Source organism: Fusarium phalaenopsidis (assembly GCF_050370095.1).
Source record: "Fusarium phalaenopsidis strain FUZ10S chromosome Unknown contig_32278, whole genome shotgun sequence".
NCBI lineage: Eukaryota > Fungi > Ascomycota > Sordariomycetes > Hypocreales > Nectriaceae > Fusarium > Fusarium phalaenopsidis.
Window position 1 is genome coordinate 2,675,395 of NW_028145417.1, and position 20,262 is coordinate 2,695,656.

Genomic DNA, 20,262 nt, shown 5'->3' on the forward strand with positions numbered 1-20,262 from the left:
TCCAAGGCTGACTGCTCACTAGCTCATCTCCTTCAGGGCCCCAGAGTGGGCGTCTCACTGTCTGTCTGTCTGTCTGCCGCCGCCCATTCAGGGATCGATCATCTCCCCTTTTTTTAGCAGGCTGGTCCCCATAATAGTAAGCCCAGCCCCAAAGGCCGCCTCACACCCTGTCCTGTTTGTTCACGTCCAGCCATCCATTCCCAGGCAAAGAAGTAATCCCTTCTCCTTTGGCTTTTTCGCTTCTTTTTTTTCTCTTTTTTTCCCCTTCCTCCATTCTTGCTCTTCTCCCCCCTTGCTGGGTCACATCCATCACCCATCATCAAAAACGCCAAACCCTTCTCCATCTCCGACTCCCACAACCCGTCGTTTTCCTCTCTCCCTTTGTTCTGCTGCAAGGGATTGACGTGTCTTGATTTCCGACCATCAATCGCAATCGACAACTGGAGCTTGCGGGGCATCCTCTGGAGCAAGTCAGACCAAGCCATCCCATACCATCGCCAGCCGATCGCCCTCCCTTCTTTTTTCTCGCCGAAAGTCTTCTAGGGTCGAACTCCCCCCGAAAAACCGCCAGCATGCGATTCTCATCCGCCGTCTTCTTCGCGGGCAACGCGCTCGCCATCGCCCAGCAAGAGTGTCTCGCCCAAAACAGCGCTGACCTGGCCGCTTACGCCGACTGCGCCGACCAGTCCGCCCTCGCTGCATGCCTCTCCAAGCTCGAATCCCCCGAAGAGCCCGCCGTCCAGGGCTGCTACACCGACGCCGGCTGCTCCTCCCAGGAGGCTGTCGCCGAGGCTCGCCGCACATGGCAGCGATGTGAGGAGCTCGCCAAGGGTGAGGACCTCAAGAAGCGCTTCCCGGCCGCTCCTCTTCCCACCATCGCTCCCCGTGTCGCCGCCGCTGGTGAGCCCTCCAAGCGCACCATTTTCAAGCGAGAGACAGCCGACACCTCGTCTGGCAAGGACTGCTTGACCGCCAAGGTCAAGGACACGACAGCTTGCGACGTCAAGACCCAGAGCGGTAAGGAAGAGACGGGATCCTGCTCCTCCATCACCACCACCACGAGCACCTGCCGTGACGATGTCATCTGCACCATGCTCGACAACAGCAACGAAACCATCTGCCTGGTCAAGAAGGAGATGGACACGGCCGGCATCATCATCGCCATCGTCTTTGCCGGCGCCCTCGCCCTCATGATGGGCTACCTGACCTTCATGTGCTGCAGAGACAAGAAGGAGCAGAAGCGTCTCGCCGCCAAGTCCGAGGCCGTCGCTCTCGCCCGTGCCGCCACCAAGAAGCAGCGCGCCGCCCAGCGCCAGCCCCTCATCCGCAACGCCTCTGGTCAGTCGAACCCATCAAACGCCGGAGCCAACCCCTTCCAGGACCAGACCCGAATTTAGGCGGAACGGTCCGTCCGAGGAAGGGAGTCGGCAAGGCTTTCCAGCGCCTGGGAGGAGCCTTCATGGGCACCACAACCCCAACGCTGAGCTGTGTCTTTTTGAACGCGTCGGGGGAGTCTTACACTTGACTCGGTTCAAGGCCATAGGGCGAGGGTTACGTCTTTTTTGATACCTTTTTGTCAGGCCAGGGAACAACATCAACAACAACTTCATGTTTGAGTATTTCGGAGCAATGGGAAAGGATAAAGTCTGCAACTTTGTGTGTGAATGTCATCTACGAAACCAAAGGGGGAGAGCCTAGACGTTGAATTAAAGTATTACCTGTACTTCCATGCCATTGCCACATGATTACTGCTTCTGTCTTTACGTGCTTCCATTGCCTTCCTCAAACGGCCCGGGTGCATCACAGAGGTATCGAGGCTGGAGTTAGATTTGGACCCACCGTTGAAACTTGTCCCTTGCCCTCTACTCCACCATGGTCAAACAAATGCAAGCCAATTTTAGCCATGGGAATCACCTCATCCTTGCCATTCATGTCCATCAACACCCTCACACACATCCCGACCACATCAATGCCATCCCACAAGAGCATCACTACTTCATTCACAAATACACGTCACAACTAATTAGAGAGAGAGAGAGACAGAATTGCCAATGCATCAAGCCCGCTTTGACTCATGTTTATTATCCGATACTCGAACAAGATCCCTTTCGGTAATAACAGCGATAATTTCACGCTGGTCCGCTGGTTCGCTTTCTCAACACCTTCCAAGTGGTACCGTTGAGCAGCATCCCGCATCAAAACCATCACCCATGCCTGTCCATTCCAGTCCAGTCCCTGTGAACCCTGCCAAAGCCCAATAGAATGTGTCCTCTTGTTATCCTGGCTCAGTCCATTCACTTCCGTCCACTCGGGAGAAAGAATCTCGATTGTGTCCGCTGTGACGGATTTTTTTCTTGTCCAGAAAACAAACAAGATTCTCCCAGCTGCGCCTCCAAGGTCGTGGTGGTGGATGACGATGGTGACGCCTGTTGCCTCCATGAGTGTTCAAATGGGTTGAATGGTCTCTCCGGAGATGTTTCGGCTCGCAAATTCAAAGGTCTCGACAAACCGCGCGTCTCCAAGACTGATTGTGTATCGAACAAGCCAAGGTCGGTTTTGCGCATTTGCAATCCTCTCACAGAGGTTGGAATCCCAGATAGACTACCATTGCTATTCTCTTGTCTAGACGACCTGGTCGTGCCAATGCTGGACCGCTGGGCGTCTTCATTCCCCGGCCTCTGGATGGGGCCTCCCTAGGACCCTCGCTGCGGCACATGCTGTAACGCATGGCCCATCAATGGACTGCCAATTTCACCCGGTGCGCCAACGGCTCGATACTGAGGATTGAATCCGTCGCTTGGATCCGGCTGCCATCGTACCCGGTGTTTTCCAGAACCGTCAACATCCCGTTTGAGGTCAAAAGCACCACCTCCGTTGGACGGGCTTCCTTCCGTCTCGCACAAGTTCAGCAGATCAATCTCCGAGATACTGTCACCCGTCATATCATCAATCTGCGACTTGATGGTTGACAAATCAATGAAGCCTTCCGAGTCGCCTGAGCCACCCAGAGCCTTGCAGGCTTGGCAGAGCATCTGTCGAACAGCGACATGCCGAGCCGGAGCCGTACTGCGGATGGCACTCATCGAGGGAACCGGAGATCCCATGCCGAAGCCCGGAGGCGCACTTGGCGCGCCCCAGCCCGGGTTTCCGAATCCAGGAGGAGGGAACGTGCCGCCAGCAGGAGGTCCCCAGGGGTTATGCGCCATGGGATACCCTGAGGGCATAAAGGGACCTGTGGGAAAGCCCGGAGGCTGGTTTCGCAGACTTGCCGGGTTCACATCAGAGGCAAGCGGTTCGTCGTCTTCAAGAAGCGCCCGACTTCCCAGATGAGTAGTCTCATCATCGAGATCATCAGGCATTCTTCCCATGCTGACACTCCCGGGACGTCCAATGGGAGCAGGCCGTCCAATAGGTTGCGCCGTTGGAGGTGGAATATCAAACTGTCCAGAGCTCTGGCGGGTATGCACTGGCGGGGGGACGTCCTTGGGCATGGGGAAACCACCCATTCCGAACTGATCGCTGGCTTGGTGGAATCCCGGGGGCGGCATAGACGCTGGTGGGAACCCACGACCGGGCGCGCTGTGTATGCCAGGAGGAGGCATCATCACGTTAGGACTATGTCTGAAACCTGGGGGGAACATGGCCTCGTGGGGTATGCGGTTCGGGAAACCTGGTGGTGCATGAGTCAATCCTGGAGGAGGCTGAATTCCCATGGGAGGCATCTGGAAGCCAATGGGTTGACTAGCAATCCTAGACTGGGCATTCGTAGGCGATACCGAGTGGGAATGCTGCGACGTTGTCGCTGTCGTGCTTGCGCTACTCTTGCGCTGCCCTATTGGGCCCGGGCTCATATGAGCTGGTGTCAATGAGTGAGGCGAGGGGTTCTGACTAGTAGCAGAAGCAGACTGAGACGCGGATGAGCTTGTCGGGGCCGTGTCCTGTTGCTGCGACATTGTCCTGGGTCGCATAGGAGTGGGCGCCTTGGGGATCACAGGTGTCGCAACCGGTATCTTAGGCGATGCGTAGCTGTTGGGGTTAGGAGGATGTTGCGGCAGGGCGGTCGGTATCGAGACTGGGTGTTGCTGTCCGCGCTTGGGGATTTGGAGAGGCTGCGATGACTGGGTGGCCGCCTTGTGAGCTGCTGCCTTTTCCTCCTTAAGCTTCTCCTTGGCCTCACGAGCAGCTTGGGCTTCCTTCTGGGCCTTGGCAGCTCGGGCTTCCTTCTCCCGCTTGTCGCGGTCCTGCTTATCCTTTCGCTCTTGGGCCTCGCGCTCCTTTTGCTCTCGAGCCTCCTTCTCCCGCTGTCGCTGTTCTTCCTTGAGCTTCTTCTCCTTTTCCTTGGCTTCGCGGGCTTTGCGCTCTTGTTCGGCCTGCTTTTCGCGCTGCCGTTGTCGCTCTGCCTCTTTTCGTAGACGAGCCTCCTCTTCCGCCTTCTTGTAGGCCTCCTTTTGCTTTCGCTTCTCCTCGCTCCTTGCCTTTTGCTGAGCAATCCGTTGCTTCTCAGCTTCTTGTCGTGCAGCCTCCTCTGCAGCCTTCTCAGCTTCCTTGCGCGCCCGCTCCTCGGCCTGAGCCTGCTTCTTTTGAGCAGCCTTGTCCTTCTTCTTCTGGGCGTTCTTAGCTTTCTTGGCCTTCTGTTGTTCGACTAGGCGGTTCTCGTCCTCCAGCTCCTCGAGGAGTTTCTGCTGGCGTTCCTTGGCCACCTTTTCCTTGTAGGCTGAGAGCACGCGCTGCTCAAACATGCGAGCGGCAAAGATCTGGAACATCCGACGGCCTTCTTCCATCCGTTGCTCCTCCGTCATCTGGTCCTGGCAGCAACACTCAGTATGGGACTGGGGCGGCATCACAGAGGGGTTCGAGTATACCTCTTCATCCTCATACTCCTCGTCTTGGCTATCGTCATAGTCCTCTTCCTCGTCTTCTTCGTCATCATATTCGTCGTCGTCGGGAGGAGGATGGTTATGAGGATTGGAGTATGAGCCATTGGGGTGACCGCCATAGCCGCGGGAGAAGTGCTCGCGAGCATCCTCTTCCCTGGCCATTCGACGCTCCGCGAGCTGCTCCATCATCTCGATGAATCGCTTGCCGTCGTTCTTGAGGAGATCATCCGCCACGGTGAGAATGCCACCTAAGTCCATGTTACCATATCTGTGGAGAAGTGATTCAAGAAGCTGCGTACCCTTGACTTGAAGGCTGTTGCCAAACGTCAAGAAATCGGCGACGTCTCGATCGTGAGGATTGTGGAATTCTTCGGGAGGTTCGTCGTCGCTATAGTCATCGTCCTCCACTCCGTCTTCGCTATAGACCTCCTCTAGGTCGTCCTCGTCCTCGTCATCGCCAACATGTTCAACTATCCGCCCGCGGGATGGCGGCGGATTGCCGTAGCTCGATGGCAGCCCTCGGGGTGGCCTTAGGGAGAAGTCGCGGGGTGTAGGCAGCATGGTAGGCGCCTCGCCTTGGTTCGCGAACTGCTCCAGCTCCAGGTAGTAGGCATCATAAAGACCTTCTAGCTCTTCCTCGATCGCATTGCGCTTTCTACCGCAGACGGTACAGCTGCAGGTGTGCTTCTGCTGTTCCTTCATCTTCTTCAGGACAGCGTCCTTCTCCACCTTGACCAAGGATTTCCGCTCATCTTCACCCAATCCAAGCCAGAACTCCTTGATGCGTTCTCGCTCCTCCTGGTTACTAGTGCTCCAAATCTTGTCGCGGGACATGCCAGAACCTCGCGACATGTTAGGCTGCGATGGAGGGTTTCGATCGGCCGCCAATTGTGGAGAGTCGTTGCTTGCTGCGCCTCCCTTCTTCTTCTTCTTGTTTTTCTTCTTGGACTTGGAATCCGGGAGCGGATGGCCGTTGCTAGTCGGCCCTGACACTTCGCTTGCCAGGACATACTCGTGCTCATCATCGCTCTCGACTTCTTCGTGGTCAGCGGGGCCGTGGCCCAACGTCGATCCCGCAACCGAACCGGCTCCAGATGCTGCATCGTGTCCATTAGCAGTCTGCTGCTGCAGGGCAAGTTTCGCAGCGGCCTTCTGCCGGCGCTTCTGCTTCTTGCGGTTGACAGTAGGAGCAGGATCATTGCTAGCATCTGGTGGGGGGGCGCTGGCTTTGGCGGTTGTGGGGGTCGGGGGGAGCGACGACTCGGAGGGAGACCCTTTAGGTACGGTGATGAACTTGGAGCCATCCTTGTTGGTGTATTTTGCAGTATTTCGAGGCGATGCCGGCGTTTGGGAAGCCGGTTTCTGGTTGTTGGCCGGCATCGTAGGTTTACGGGAGCAGGGCAGTCGAGGGCATGAAGATGCTGTGCGCGACACGTGTCTGTCGAACTCGTGGGAGGATGGAGGGGGCGATGTCTGTTGTGCGCGGTGAGCGTGTCAGCGGAAGAGCAGCGTGAATTGCGCGTCGTAAGGCGACAAGGTGGTGGTCGCGAGGCGGCTGCGGAGCGAACGTTGAGAGTGGAGGGTCTGGGGGGCGGCTCAAAATGAGGCACTCACAGTCGGCGAGGCCAAGGTCAGGGTTAGGTCAGCGATGACGCCTGCGGGGGAGGGACCCAGGGCGGAATCGATAAGATGCTTCTGGCCTGCAGACGCGAGGGCAGTGCGAGGCGTGTAATGATGTTGTACGGGGAGGGAGTAAAAGAGTGAAGATGTTGCAAAGTCTTTGTTTGGTGGTTTGGCGTAGGTTGCTCGAGACTACAGTACTTCAAGGCTCAAGGCTCAAGGCAAAGTGATGGAAGTCACTCTCTGGTGGAGTTACATGGCACCTGTACTTTCTCATGCAGCCGAACGAGCCAGGTCGCTGTGGCAGGCACGAATCTGATTGACGGAGATGGCCCCGCTCTTTGCCTCGCCTGGTGTGATCGCGCACGTGACGACCGAGATCTAGCCTTCTGGTTCGTTTGTGCCTTAGGCAGGTGGGGGTGGGGAGCAAACGACCTTGATGTCAACGTCACTTTTTCGTTCCGTTGGCAAACCACCAAGATGCAATTTGGTTACCCTGAACCTGGGGCAAGCAAAAATGGGACAATGGGAGGTGGCGGAATTGAGGAGGGGATTGACAGACAATTGATCAAACTGCAGTAAGTATTCTTGGCATTTTTGCGTCAATCTTTGACTTGTGTCCCCGGAATGCCAGTAGAAGGAAGCCTTGTGTAGTATTGTGTTTCGTAGTCATGATTGTATCAGCCGGATGTCGCGTGTTATTTCCTGTCAAGAACTGCGGTTCAGCAATGGCAATCGTAGTATTTTCATATCAACCCAAATACGACCACAAATACAATAAGAGTCAAATTCCAACTCAATTGACTACCAACGTCATTCACCGGGACCCGATCGCCCGAATAAGCCCCGTTCGTCCACCCCATATTCCGGATTGCTGAAACAATCCACCACGCCTATCCGTCTCGACTTCGCGGATACTGTCAAGTCCTTCATTTCACCCATGTCAAGTTGAAACGGGGAACTACATCCCCATAGAGCCCCAAAAGGATTATCATCTCTCCGTTTTCCTATGAGGACAACCGTTTTGGCTAGACGACCGAGGAAACGGGGTGTTCCTGGATTATGATCTTCACTCTTGATGCTGATGTGCAAGCGACAAATTTCACTCTAGCCGCCGGCATCACGACAGCTGCCGGTCTCGTATGGCGTTGACATGGCAGGTTTAGTTTGGCACGAGGTGGGAAAATACAGAAATTGACTCGACTGCTGTGACCCCATCCTCCTGGAGCTGAACCACGCCTCGAAACGAGCGCACAGCCTATACGTCCACGTTGGCGCATGAAGTCGCCTGTGCGACTAGACGCAGAAATGAGACGACACCTTCTTTCGTCCCCTTGTCTTCAAGGTTGGACAAACGGAAAGGACAGTGTCGACGACAGAGTGACGACAGAGAGATGCTTCGGCTGATTGACCAAACACGGATAGATGAGTCTCAGCTGTGAGAAGTGAGCTGCACAGAGGCCGTTTGCAGTGGCACTAATACGTGAGGGGACAGACGGCACAGGATGAGAGCGACCTCGCAAGGGCTGTTGCCACAATGAACCGGTTCATGTTAAGGTTCCTGCGTGCCTCGCCTGAAGATAAGTTGACACTCGGCCCATGGGAACAAAGAATGTCGTCTAAAGAGACGCGGTTGTAGAGTTGTCAACATTGGCTGCAGCAAGATGGAGCGTCTATCGTCTATCAAGCATTGTGGTTGCAACCCAGTAAAGGCGAATAAGCGGGTAAGACACTCGACGGTGACGGATTTGGCTGTCGGGGACCCCGATCTGCCGTCATCACCAGACGCAGGTAAGAAGCCTCTGTGGGGAGAGAACTGGCCATGTTCGTGTTTGCACGTTAAAATCCAGTGCCAGCCAGCCATAAAGCGTAAGCGAACCGGAGACGTACCGGCATTCCGCCACGGGCCCGAGATCTGGGATGAGGCATGCCCATGGACCCGACGGGAGGGAGCCGGGAGAATGGTCAGAGTTGACGGCGGCGACGATCTCTGTGATATTCCGAGACACGGGGGTCTCTCTCCAAGGCATGGAGGCCGGCCGGCCCTTTCTCTTGCCAATCCAATCCAATTGCCAGGGTTCTTTTTTAGGGGGATCTCTAGTTCGTCCTGGCGAGGTCCCTGTGCCTGTTTTTAGCTTACCGGCTGGCGGGTGGGTTTGGTTGGTGCATCTCCGTAGTGCCCTTTTTCCTGCCTTGAGGTGCACAGCCTCAAAGGGCGCCCAAGCATTCGGCCAGTGACATGACATGGCATGACGGTGCGGCGCCAGCTAAGCAAAGACCGCGGAGTTTTGAAGTCGAGGATACAGTATAGTACCCAAACACAGTAAACCGAATGCGAAAACTCCGGGATAGGCAGTTGGGGGAGAATCTAGGCCCCGAGAGGTGGATATGTCGGCATTTAGATGCCATGGATCTGATGTGGCCGTCATCATCGTATTGACCTGTTTTTTTTTGTTTGTTTGTTTTGCAACGAGGCTGTCGATGGTGGAGATTCCTCGCGGGGAACATAATTTATGCCGAAACAAAGGAGTGCGAGCGTGAGGTTTGCTATTCGCTGAGACGGATGACCATGTTTGAAAGGTAAAAAAGTTGATTGCTGGCGATGTTGATGGGAGCCAACTCAGCTCCGTGACGACGATACATACTGGCGATAGCTAATTGGATCCCCCGGAAGGAGCAAGCTTCGCGATGAGCATGTACACATGTGCCTGCAGATCAGCGCACCTAGCAATTTTTTGCATTCTACTGCGTATTGCCCGACTAAGAGCCAGCGTATCGAGATCGGTCTCTCTGACGCTGATGCTGGACCCTTTAGTTTTGCGGCTGGCTTCACATTGCCTGTTTGGGATAGAGGCCCAGGCTGGAGGATGGAGCCCTTGACGCACTGCCCCAGGGGCTGTTGTTAGTGAGAGAGCTCGCTGGTGAACTATTGCTGTTGCTTGCTTGGTAACCATTCTGCTTTGCAGGGTGGCATGCCCCTGGCTGGTGTCAACGTTGCTTGCTTACTGTTACGCAGTGAGCTGGTTGCTAATGCTTGCAATTGCTCAAAGATGAATCTTCCAGAGCCGTGGAGATGTCTCTGGCACGTCGAGAATAGAGTGACATCAATGAACCCACAGCACACCTCCACTGCCTGCTCGACGGTTGTAACAGAAGCTGTCTGCGTCTTGCTGTCCACCCAACCTACCTTACCTCACCTCACCTCATCGTCAGCTAAAAAAGGTCCCGGGCCCGTTTTCTGTGTCCATGACTTCTCCACCTCGAACGCCAGGGGAGCCGAGCTGTTTCTCTCCACCACCACCACTACCTGCACCCACCGTCGCCGTCGTAAACAGCCCCAGGACAACGCCAACAATAGACCGGAGGCTGCCTCTGAGGCGCACGGAGCTGAAGTGATTGCTTTTCCCATCTGCTATATTGCTCTAGCATCCAAGTCGGGTTCTTCTAGCGCCGGAAACCTCAAACAACTCTCCAATTCCCGTCTCCATCCATCCCTCCATCATCCCTCCATCCCATCAGCCCAGCCCAGCTGCTTAGCTGTACCTCTCTCAGCGCAGTTCGGCCCAAGCCCAAAATACAAGCCAACCAGCCGGCCCCAGCTCGCAGCGCAGGGACAAGCCGAAAAAAACACAGCACAGCACAGCACAGCACCTCACCACGCCTACGCACCCCCGACTTTACTGTGCCTTGTCTACTTTACTGACTGGCTGGGTGACTTCTTCCTCAAAAAAGAAGCCCAGAGTCCTACCTACCTGCATCCATACCTTTATACGTACCTACCTTACCTTGGTACTCTGACGCTCGTATTCCCATTAAAAAAGCCCATCTTCTCCTCTCTCCTCCTCCAACCACCGTCCTCACGCTCTCTTTTCCCTCTCTCTCTCCCGTCTTTCCCTGCGTCCCACCGCCAGAAAAAAAACGCCCTGCGCACTACCCCCCGGGGCTGAACCGTATTCACTGCCCGCTCCTCGCTCCACGTCCGCGCTCCCCCGACGTCCCTTGCTCACTCATCCAACAACCATCCATCATCCAACGCCCGTGAGAAAATAGGGGCCCAGACTCGACGACATTTCTCTCCTCTTGCCCAACGAAGCGAGCCCTCGAATCTATCCTGTCATCTTCGTCTGACTGCTTCCATCAACGCATCGCGACGACGCCCTATTGCTACTGTACCTCGTCGCTGCTCGGCCCATAGTTCAATCCGACGACGAGAGCGGCCGATCCATCCTCCATCCCTAACGATCTGGGGCTCGTAATAGACTCCAGATCCAACATCGCCTCCGATTGCATTCGAACAAGCGTCGCTCGTATTCTTGACCCATATAATTGATTCACCATGAGTGCAAATCCCCAGAACGTTATCCGCAGGTACGACCTCTATTGCGCGCCTCGACCCCGTATTGCCGCTGCCTTGCCCACTCCCGGCGCCCGTCTCGCTCTCTATCAATCACGAAACCGGCAATCTATATATCAACTTGGTCTCTGACATTCATAATAGGAAGTTGGTCATTATCGGTGATGGTGCCTGCGGCAAGACTAGTCTTCTGAGCGTCTTTACGCTAGGATACTTCCCTACAGTAAGCTCTTCCTTCCACCCTCTGTATCAAGACCTTGCTAACAGATGTCTTTACAGCACTACGTGAGTCCCGATCGAAATTGCCTTGCGACGACAGCTATTGACCTCTGAACCAGATCCCTACAGTCTTCGAGAACTATGTGACGGATTGCAGAGTGGACGGCAAGTCGGTCCAGCTCGCCCTATGGGATACCGCCGGCCAGGAAGATTACGAGCGATTACGGCCTCTTGCATACTCAAAAGCCCATGTCATCCTGATAGGGTTCTCCATCGATACTCCAGATTCCCTCGACAACGTTAAACACAAGGTGCGGCTCCCCCGGAACGGGTGATGGAACCACCCCAAAGCTGACGTGTGCTCTTACAGTGGATCGAAGAGGCTACCCGCCTATGCAGCGGTGTCCCTATTATCCTCGTCGGTTTGAAGAAGGACCTCCGAGAAGACCCGGTCGCGATCGAGGAGATGCGCAAGAAGTCGCTGCGATTCGTTTCCGAGCACGACGGCGAGGCTATCTGCCGCGAGATTAACGCCAAGCGGTATCTGGAATGTTCCAGCTTGAGCGGCGAGGGCGTCGACGATGTCTTTGAGGCTGCCACTCGCGCCGCCCTCTTGACCTTTGAGAAGGGTGAGGGCGGTGGCTGCTGTGTCGTGCTGTAAACGGCCGCGACCTAGCTCTTCGGAATGAGCATACGATGCGAATCCAACACCTGAGCCGAGGGGATCACGCTCAATATCAGGACGAGTCAGACGAGGCTGACATACGATCTATGAATGCCCTCATCGGCTCCACAGCCCACCCTCGCTCACCCGGCCGCGGCCATAATATCAGAACAAGTTGGATATCTGGAGATAATTGTAGGATTTGGGGCAAGGAATCAGAATCGGGATATAGAGGACTTGTTGCTCGGCGCTTTGGAGGGAGGACTTCTTTACTTGACATGCGCATACACACACGCACGCATGCTCATACTCACACTCACACACTCATACACCTCAGGCAGGCTTGAGACCAAAAGGTCCTTGCTTACAGCCCCGTCGGCGTTTCGGTCGAAGCCCCGAAGCCATCACCGCCACCGACCGCTACCTATCACTGCGTTGTTTCAGGCGTTATTGCAAACAAAATGAATATTCACTCATTGGAGTTCCAACTCTCGGAGAAAGGAACGAACAACCCAGCCCTCGTCCTCCCTCAAGCCCCATTCTGCTATTTCTTCCCGTTTTCTGATCCTACAATTTCGCATTCGTCTCGTCGTTTTTTTAATAATCAGTTGGCTTTTGTTTCAAGGGAGGATCTGGGTATTTCTTAATCTCTTGGCAAGCGAAACTTTCTTGCAACGCCGCAGCTGCGCGGCACGGCACAGCACAAAAAGGGGAAGAGGGGTAACTATGGTACGGAGTAGGATTCGAATCCAAGTTGGCGGCAAAATCACATTGACACTCTCTGCGTGTATTGCATATCATTTGACTTGGAAATAGAGCTTGAGTGGGGAGGAAAAAGTGTAGGATAGGATAGGAGATGAGATGTATGGAGGCGAGATTGGTGGTGACTGTCGTTTGCTAGGCTGATATTTGATAGAGAGTGATGACTTTGATGTTTCGCATGCTGTGCTTACGGTCTTTGTCTTTTGTTTCAAGTGAACACGAACCCCATACGTCTGGATGGCTATGCAGCATAACTTTGCTTCGAGACCCTTTTCACTTATCACCATTGAGCTAACCGTGCCCGCTTTTGACACTCACTCAGCCCTGTCACCCAGAACCCTTGAAACATTGGCTTGTTCTAACCCCCATCATATACCAGCTGCTTATAATACATACAGTACACATTGATGCTCATGAAGCTCCCAGCCGAACTCATACACCCAACACTTCATATTTTACCTCTTCCAATCGTGGTTCCACGCCTCCTTGGCGGGATACTCGGTCTGGAAACGCGAATACTCGATCGGCACAGCCTCGGTGCCCCAGACACCCTTCTTCTCCATGGCCACTCTGTACAGGTACCCCTCATCTCTGTTTCCAGGACCAACCGTCTTGCGCAGCTCCTCGCAGGCATTGTACATGCCACTATACATGCGGTGACGCTCCTGCTCAATAGCCAGATGCTGCTGCCGACGGAACAACTGCCACGCGCGGTGAATAGTCCAGTGGCGGAGATACCTCAGACGAGCCATGCGGAGGGGCGGAGGGGCGGGCGAGAACATGTTCTGGCGGAGGGTGCGGATGCGGTAGAAGTTCTCCGACTTGGGGGCCTGGTGCTTGCGGCGGGGAGGCACCTTGCCGGCCGGCTTCTTGGCCGGGGGCTTGGGGGGCGTGCGGGCAAGGAGGCTCGTAGTGGTTGAGAAGAGGCGGGTTGTAGGCGCCGCGGGGGCGGTGGCCTGGCGGGTGAAGAGCCCGCCGAGAGAGAATATCGAGGCCATTGTGAGGAGTTGTGGTGGAGGCGGTTTAAGGATTCGGAGGGGGTTGAGGATTGATTCTTTGAGAATCGCCTTGTTCTATCGTGCAGCGACTCAATAATCGGGATCGATTGGCTCTTGAGGATCGCTAGAAGTTGCTCGTCCGAAGCTCGTCGTCGAAATTTCTCGTCGTCTCGTTAGAATGCGCTTCCGAGGCTCGGGGATGCCAATTGCGCCGGGGGAGCTGCCCGCCTACTCCAGCCGTCTGATTGATCCTATCAACAACGGCCCTGCGGCGACACTGAGCGGACTTTCGGGTTGAATGGGTCGATTCGATATTCGTCCTGCTTGAAGTGGGCGTGGATGCTGAGATGCAAATTGTTAGCCCAGGATTCGGTCGGGCGGAGAAAGTTTTCTCCGAGGACCGACTTCACCTAGATGCTACGACTGCGACAACAACTTCGATATCGTCTCACTATTTTATAGGCAGAAAGGATTTTCCCTTGGCCTGGGGAACTTATCTGCTGAAAGGAGTTGATCTCCAATGAATTTTCCAGAAATCCTCAAAATTTGCAGTCTTCAATTCTGACGCTTCGGAAGAGCGACATCGGACTCCCAAGCAGCAGGCTGTGAGTATCGACGCAACTAGCAGACATGGAAAGATGCAGCTACAGTAAAGTTTTAATCGTTACGACCGAGTCATTGGAACTTCTAGTCCCGCCCGTGTCAAAAGCTCCGCCCCTTACCCAAGGTCGACGGATGCTGTCGGAATGCTCCGAGTTGACACGCCGTCAACGTGTAGAATCTACCATTTCCGAATTTGGGGTCTACCTAAGCTGTTGAAGAGTTTAATAGGGGCTCGTGAGATATCAGAGATGGAGGCACTCCTGTGTTGCAAACTGGGGAATCTTGGTTTGACACTTAAATGCATGCTGGCTATCTCTCCCCCTGATCATCTGTCTAACAGAAGCGATGAGGGTACAGTATTAGGAACGTAGGTGTCCCCAAAGTATGAAAAACTCTGGAAAAGCCCTGTAGGAACGGAATTGATGGGTGGGAGAGTTCTTGCGAAGGGTGCCTGCATTTCAACTTTGCTGTCTGGGAAGATGTTGGGTCCATCTCTTCTTCTGTCATCTATTGACCAAGCTGAACCCGCAACTTCTGGCACCACTCTGGAAATCCAGGAGCCAGAGATGTTAGTAATCTTGTGAGATTACTCTGCTCTTCAGTCACCGAGGGAAACGATTCGTTGTAGCTAGTAGGTAGGTACAGGTAATGCCTTGAGGATATTCACCCTCTCTCGCGCTCCCCTGGTATATGTACCAGCGATTTCGTACCACTCTTGGGGTTTTATGTTTACTCTTGAAATCATAGCCTTTAATCAATTTAAATCTTCTTCGTGACTTGTACCGGACGAGCGATGGTGACGTAGGATGACATCTGGCTGACGAGACTGATGAGTGTTGACGACCAGAAGAGCTTCTGAGTAAGGCCCATTTTCTGGTTACCTGGCGGCATTTCTCACATGCTTGCAAGATGATTACATCCCTAGGGTTTCGAGAGTGTGTCTGTGGGAGAAGCGGACGCTTCGACGTCTGAAGGGGATATGAACAACGAAAATGAAAACAAGCACTCTATAAGCGCCATGGACTTTCAAAATACCCAGATAGTACAGAATGAACCTATAGTCGCGGCACAGTGCATCCAAGTTAGAGTGTAAGGCAGGCTTGATTTGATTTTGTAGCCTCTATGATACGTGTTTGGTGCATCTCGGCAAGACACCTAGTACCACACTCAGGAGCTTATGCCCTATGAACCCGAGATCCTGCCAAGACTTCCTAACATGGCCGATGAGTTTTAACTATGGATGAGCGGTCATGATTAACCTTTGCAGGGGTGAAAGAGCATAGACCTGCGTTGTCAAAGTCTATCTTCAACTCTACCGTCGCATGGAGCATCAGCAATTGCAAAGACCATGTATAACTGGGACTAAACACGACTAGTAAGCCAGCTCATTGTTCCATATTCTAGGAAAAGAATTTCTTCATGAAAAGAAAATCGGCTGTATTGTGAAGCATACTTTGGGCGGCGGTCTATATCCATTCACAGAGAGCGCGAATAGGCATGACCATTCACAGATAGTGTTGAGAGATGAAGGTTCAGACTGTGATTCACCCATGCAGAATGCAACTCTTTTTCTTCAGAAAGAGGCAGTTTGATCCTATATATCTATCTCTTTCGCCCAGTTCTTTCACTCAGTTCTTTCACCCAGTTTTCATCCCTCCATGTGCCTTTCACCCAGACCACCTTCGACAACTTTGTTTGCAATCTTTATATCCCACTATCACAGCAAGCAAGCAAGCGATTATTTCCAACTTTCAGCCCATCATTTACAATGTCTCGACCAAACCTTCCGGGACAGGACCTTGTCTCAAGTCCTCAAACAAACCGCCGTAGCCGACGAAACACGGTTGACAATCCGATCTTGTCCGACTCGGAGCTGTTTGCCCCTTCTTTACCCCAGGACCCTCAGGAGGGTAGGATTTCACGACTTCGACGCTGGACTGAAGAGCACTGTGAAAACAACCCGATTTTGACAAGCAATATCGAGCCCCTTGGCCAAAGCATGCAAGATGTTGCCCTCGACGACGACGACGAGGACGAAGAGCCTGACGACGACTGGGACATGGTGCTTGATTACCTAGCGGTAGAAGAATCTGAAGATTGGTATCCGAGACCAACCACTATGAATCGGATACGAAGATACCTTTGGTCAAGGGAGGGCGAAGACGAGGACCGACACCACAACCACCGACCGGGGCCTCTCGTCTTTGATGACGACGGTATGGTTAGCATCGACGAAGAGGATGAAGAGGATGACCGCCCAGACTGGCGAGACCCGGCGTGGGATTATAACATCCCGTTTGGACCCCGGGTCCAGTACGATTACACCTTTGAGCAGCTCTATCCTCGCACTGCGATGGCCCTCGATTTCGCCCAGGCCCTCCCAGGTATGCGACGTCTCGCCATGGCACGGGATGTAGTAGCAGCCTGGGCCCCGACCGTTCAGAACAGCATTGCCAGAACGTACAACACCATGACCCCTCGAGCTGTGTACACGGCACAGCGCACTCAGGAGGTTCTCGCCGTGTCGGCTCAAGTGGGGAGCCATCTTGCTGCAGAGGCGTGGGCGGTTGGGCAGAACGCTGCTCAAATGATACAGGAGACGTGGGAGGCTGCACAACCTACAGTGCGGATGCTGCGTGATGGAAGGGTTATGAGATTGTTGATGGAGGGCGATGTGATGATGATGCTGCTCCAGGATGCTGTGATGGCAGGGTTATCGGCGGTACCGCCTTATGACTTGATCCTGCGATCTAGCGGTGGCCGGCGTCGACTCTAAGGGATGGGGATTGTTGGAGTATTTGCTTGGGACGTACACGAATCACTGGGTTATGGGCTATAGCGTTTGGGATATTGACCGTCTGATTGGATGCGAAGCGTTTGGAGTTGGTGTTTGCCGTGGTATAAAGACACACAGAGACAGGCTGGGTATAGATAAAAGACGTTGAATCTCAATAAAACATTTATAAAACCGACAACTATCACGCGACTGATCAAGACTTGAAACAAATGCTTGCATAAACTCTATAAACACTTTATATCGTTTGACTCATCTCACATAATTAACTCCGAGCCCGACGCCCTTTGCCTGAACCTTCTAAGTTTTAAAACCCTTTTTCACAGTTTGTAACAAATCGTTTAGTGCTCGTGCTTGACCGGGTTCAAGTCTCTAAACTCGCCGCGGAGGCTCTCGATGCCCTCCTTCTTGACCTCGTCCACCAGCTTGGCCACCTCGGGAGCGATGACGTTCTCGTCGAAGCCAAAGTACTTGTAGGCGTCCTTGCCGGGGAGACTCTTGCCGAAGGTGGCCATGGAGAAGCCGGCGTCGGCGTATCGCTCCCAGCCGTTGACGGCGTACGCCTCGATGACGACGCGGGGGGCGTTGGATCGGTAGCGGAGGACGTCGCGCTTGTACTCGAGAGACTGCTTGTTGAAGATGCGCTGGCAGGGGAATGAAACGATGCGGGCCTTGATGCCGAACTTTTCCTTTAGGACGTCTCGGGTCTTGACGGCGAAGCACATCTCGGCACCGACACCAATGAGAGTAACATCGGCATTCTCCTCCTCGATAAACACGTAAGCTCCCTTCTGAGCACCGTCACGGCTAGAGTACTGGGGGTACTGCTCGAGGTTCTGTCGGGAGAGGGAGATGATGGATGGGGTATCCTTGGCCTCGAGGGCGGAGATGAAGGCACCGGCCGTCTCTTCGGTATCGCAAGGGCGGATGTAGAGGAGGTTGGGCATGGAGCGGTAGAGGGAGGGGAGGGCGATGGGCTGGTGAGTAGGACCGTCTTCGCCGGTTCCGATGGAGTCGTGAGTAGCGATGTGGATGGCCTGGAGGTTCTGAAGGGCACCCATACGGACACCAGGGGCGGCGTACTGAGACTGTTAGTGAGGGGACTTGTGTGTTGAGGACGAGAAACTTACAATGTAGAACATGAAGAAGCTGGAGGTGATGGGGAGGATGGTGCCCTTGCTATAGGCGGCGAGACCGTTGGAGATGGAAGCCATGGCATGCTCACGAATACCCCAGTGGATGTATCGGCCGCCATAGTTACCAGTGATGCCACATGTGGTCTTGAGGTCGGGCTGTTAAGAGTCAGCAAGTGTCACGTCACACTTGTCACTGAACTTACGTGTTGGAAGTCAACCTTGTCCTTCCAGATCATGTTGACAGAGGGCGACAGATCAGCGGTGCCGACCATAAAGTTCTTGAGCTTGGCAGCAAGGGGGTTGCAGATGATGCCGGCCGACTTTCGCGAGGCAGTAGGGGCGGTAGGGAAGCTCTCCTTGGCGGGGATGATGCTTCGCCAGTCCTCGGTGAAGCGGCCTTCAACTCGCTTGATAAACTCCTCATGAAGTTCGGGGTACTCCTTAGCGTAGGAGCTGACGAGGGCGTTCCAGTCCTCCTCCAGACGCTCACCGCGGGTCTTGACGTCGCGGAAGAAGTTGTAGATCTCGTCGGTCACGACAAAGTGCTCCTCGGGGTTCATGCCAAAGTGCTCCTTGACGGCCTTGACGCCGTCGGGGGAGAAGGCGGCGCCGTGGGCCTTGGCGTCGCCGGCGACCTTGCTGCCAACGCCAATGACGGTGTGGACGTTGATGAAGGTGGGCTTGTCGGTGCTGGACTTGGCCTTGAGGAGAGCCTTGACGATGCCCTCTACGTCGTAGCAGCCGTCTTCGATCTCAATGACGTCCCAGCCGCAGGCGCGCATCTTTGCGTTGACGTCCTCGGTGTTGCAGAGGTCGACGCTGCCGTCGCAGGTGATCTGGTTGTTGTCGTACATGACGACCAGGTTGTTGAGCTTCCAGTGGCCAGCCAGCTGGATGGCCTCGAGGGAGACACCCTCCTGCAGACAAGCATCACCAATCATACAGAAAGTAGTGTTGTTAACAAGTTCGTGGCCGGGCTTGTTGTAAGTCGCGGCGAGGTGCTTAGTAGCCATAGCAAGACCAACAGCGTTGGCAATGCCCTGACCAAGAGGTCCGGTCGTAACCTCGATACCCTCGTGCTCGATCTCGGGGTGGCCCGGGGCGAACGAGTCGTAGCGGGCAGAGTGGTACGACTTGAGCTGGTCGAAAGTCATCTGCTTATATCCGGTGAGATGCAGGAATGTGTACTGGAAGAGACAGGTGTGGCCGTTGGAGAGGACGAAGCGGTCGCGGTTGAAGTAGTCGGGGTTGGTGGGCGAGTACTTCATGACGTACTTCCACAGGGCGAGGCCAATGGCTGCCATTCCCATGGCGCCGCTGCGAATATGTTAGTTGACGATGCCATTGGTGTTTTTGACTAGAGTTTCTCACCCTGGGTGACCGCCATTGAACTGCTGGCACAGATCGGCAATCAGACAGCGGAACTGGCGCAGAAAGAGGTCAATGGTCTGGGCATCATCGTTCTTGATGAGCTTGAGGACATTGGGCCCAGCCACGGGCTCCTCCTTGGGCTCTGGTGTAATTGCACTGGGCGCCATTCTGTCAAGACTTTTGTGTATGGGTTGAGTGTAGAGAGTGAGAGAGCAGTATGCCAAAGACTCGGGGCAATGCCTTATATCACCGCTACCTCTCCCATCACCTTACGCGTAAAAAGTAGACGAAATCGTTAAACACTTCCAGATGCCGAAACAGGAAGTCCTACCCACGAGGGGTGTGGGATTGTGGGTTCGACCCCATTCATGATGATCACGAGGGGGGTCTGGAACCGGCGGAGGGCACATGAGAGCTAAGATTTGGTACTACGGTACGAGGCATAAAGTATGTTAGTTCGCCCCACACAACAGCAGGGGTCAGAGAGGTCACTTTTCGCGTTCTTCGCGTATCTCAACCTAACACCAACACAACACATTTTGAGCCCTTCTTTGATCGCGTTTTCGCTATGGCTTCTAGTCAGGACCTCGAGCTGCAGCTACGGCAGCTTCAAGAGCAACAGCAGCTTATCTTGCAACGGCAAGAACAGCTTCAACAGCAGCTCCAAGAGCAACTTGCCCGGCAGCATCAGGAGCTTCTTACGCAGCTCAGAAGCGCCCCTCCAAGAACCCCCTCGCCGCAGCCTTCAAACCGCGCAAGCAATACAAGCCGCGATACCCGTATATCGATTCGAACGCTTCGATCAGCCGGTTGGACCTATCAACAAATAGCTACGCATCTTCGCCTTACGCTTCGGCAAGTCCA

General features: G+C 54.3%; 6 protein-coding genes across 6 annotated transcripts; 3 read left to right on the forward strand and 3 right to left on the reverse strand.

Annotated features, from left to right (window-relative positions):
* Positions 1-572: 572 nt before the first annotated feature.
* Positions 573-1,397, forward strand: LRP88_01454 (uncharacterized protein; the record flags this gene model as incomplete). Its single annotated transcript, XM_083238137.1, has 1 exon — positions 573-1,397. The coding sequence occupies one exon, from the start codon at positions 573-575 to the stop codon at positions 1,395-1,397; it is 825 nt and encodes a 274-aa protein (XP_083106642.1).
* A 1,296-nt stretch (positions 1,398-2,693) lies between these two features.
* On the reverse strand, positions 2,694-6,257 carry LRP88_01455 (salt tolerance down-regulator-domain-containing protein; the record flags this gene model as incomplete). Its single annotated transcript, XM_083238138.1, has 1 exon — positions 2,694-6,257. One exon carries the CDS (start codon positions 6,255-6,257, stop codon positions 2,694-2,696), a length of 3,564 nt encoding a protein of 1,187 aa, XP_083106643.1.
* Positions 6,258-10,833: 4,576 nt separating this feature from the next.
* Positions 10,834-11,731, forward strand: LRP88_01456 (P-loop containing nucleoside triphosphate hydrolase protein; the record flags this gene model as incomplete). The annotated part of the gene is made up of 5 exons (XM_083238139.1): positions 10,834-10,865; positions 10,996-11,074; positions 11,131-11,136; positions 11,190-11,381; positions 11,441-11,731. 5 exons carry the CDS (start codon positions 10,834-10,836, stop codon positions 11,729-11,731), a joined length of 600 nt encoding a protein of 199 aa, XP_083106644.1.
* A 1,220-nt stretch (positions 11,732-12,951) lies between these two features.
* On the reverse strand, positions 12,952-13,494 carry LRP88_01457 (mitochondrial 54S ribosomal protein mL40; the record flags this gene model as incomplete). The annotated part of the gene is made up of 1 exon (XM_083238140.1): positions 12,952-13,494. The coding sequence occupies one exon, from the start codon at positions 13,492-13,494 to the stop codon at positions 12,952-12,954; it is 543 nt and encodes a 180-aa protein (XP_083106645.1).
* Positions 13,495-15,865: 2,371 nt separating this feature from the next.
* On the forward strand, positions 15,866-16,873 carry LRP88_01458 (uncharacterized protein; the record flags this gene model as incomplete). Its single annotated transcript, XM_083238141.1, has 1 exon — positions 15,866-16,873. One exon carries the CDS (start codon positions 15,866-15,868, stop codon positions 16,871-16,873), a length of 1,008 nt encoding a protein of 335 aa, XP_083106646.1.
* Positions 16,874-17,232: 359 nt separating this feature from the next.
* LRP88_01459 (Transketolase, thiamine diphosphate binding domain-containing protein) lies at positions 17,233-19,565 on the reverse strand (the record flags this gene model as incomplete). Its single annotated transcript, XM_083238142.1, has 4 exons — positions 17,233-17,973; positions 18,022-18,183; positions 18,231-19,344; positions 19,399-19,565. 4 exons carry the CDS (start codon positions 19,563-19,565, stop codon positions 17,233-17,235), a joined length of 2,184 nt encoding a protein of 727 aa, XP_083106647.1.
* Between the last annotated feature and the right edge of the window lie 697 nt (positions 19,566-20,262).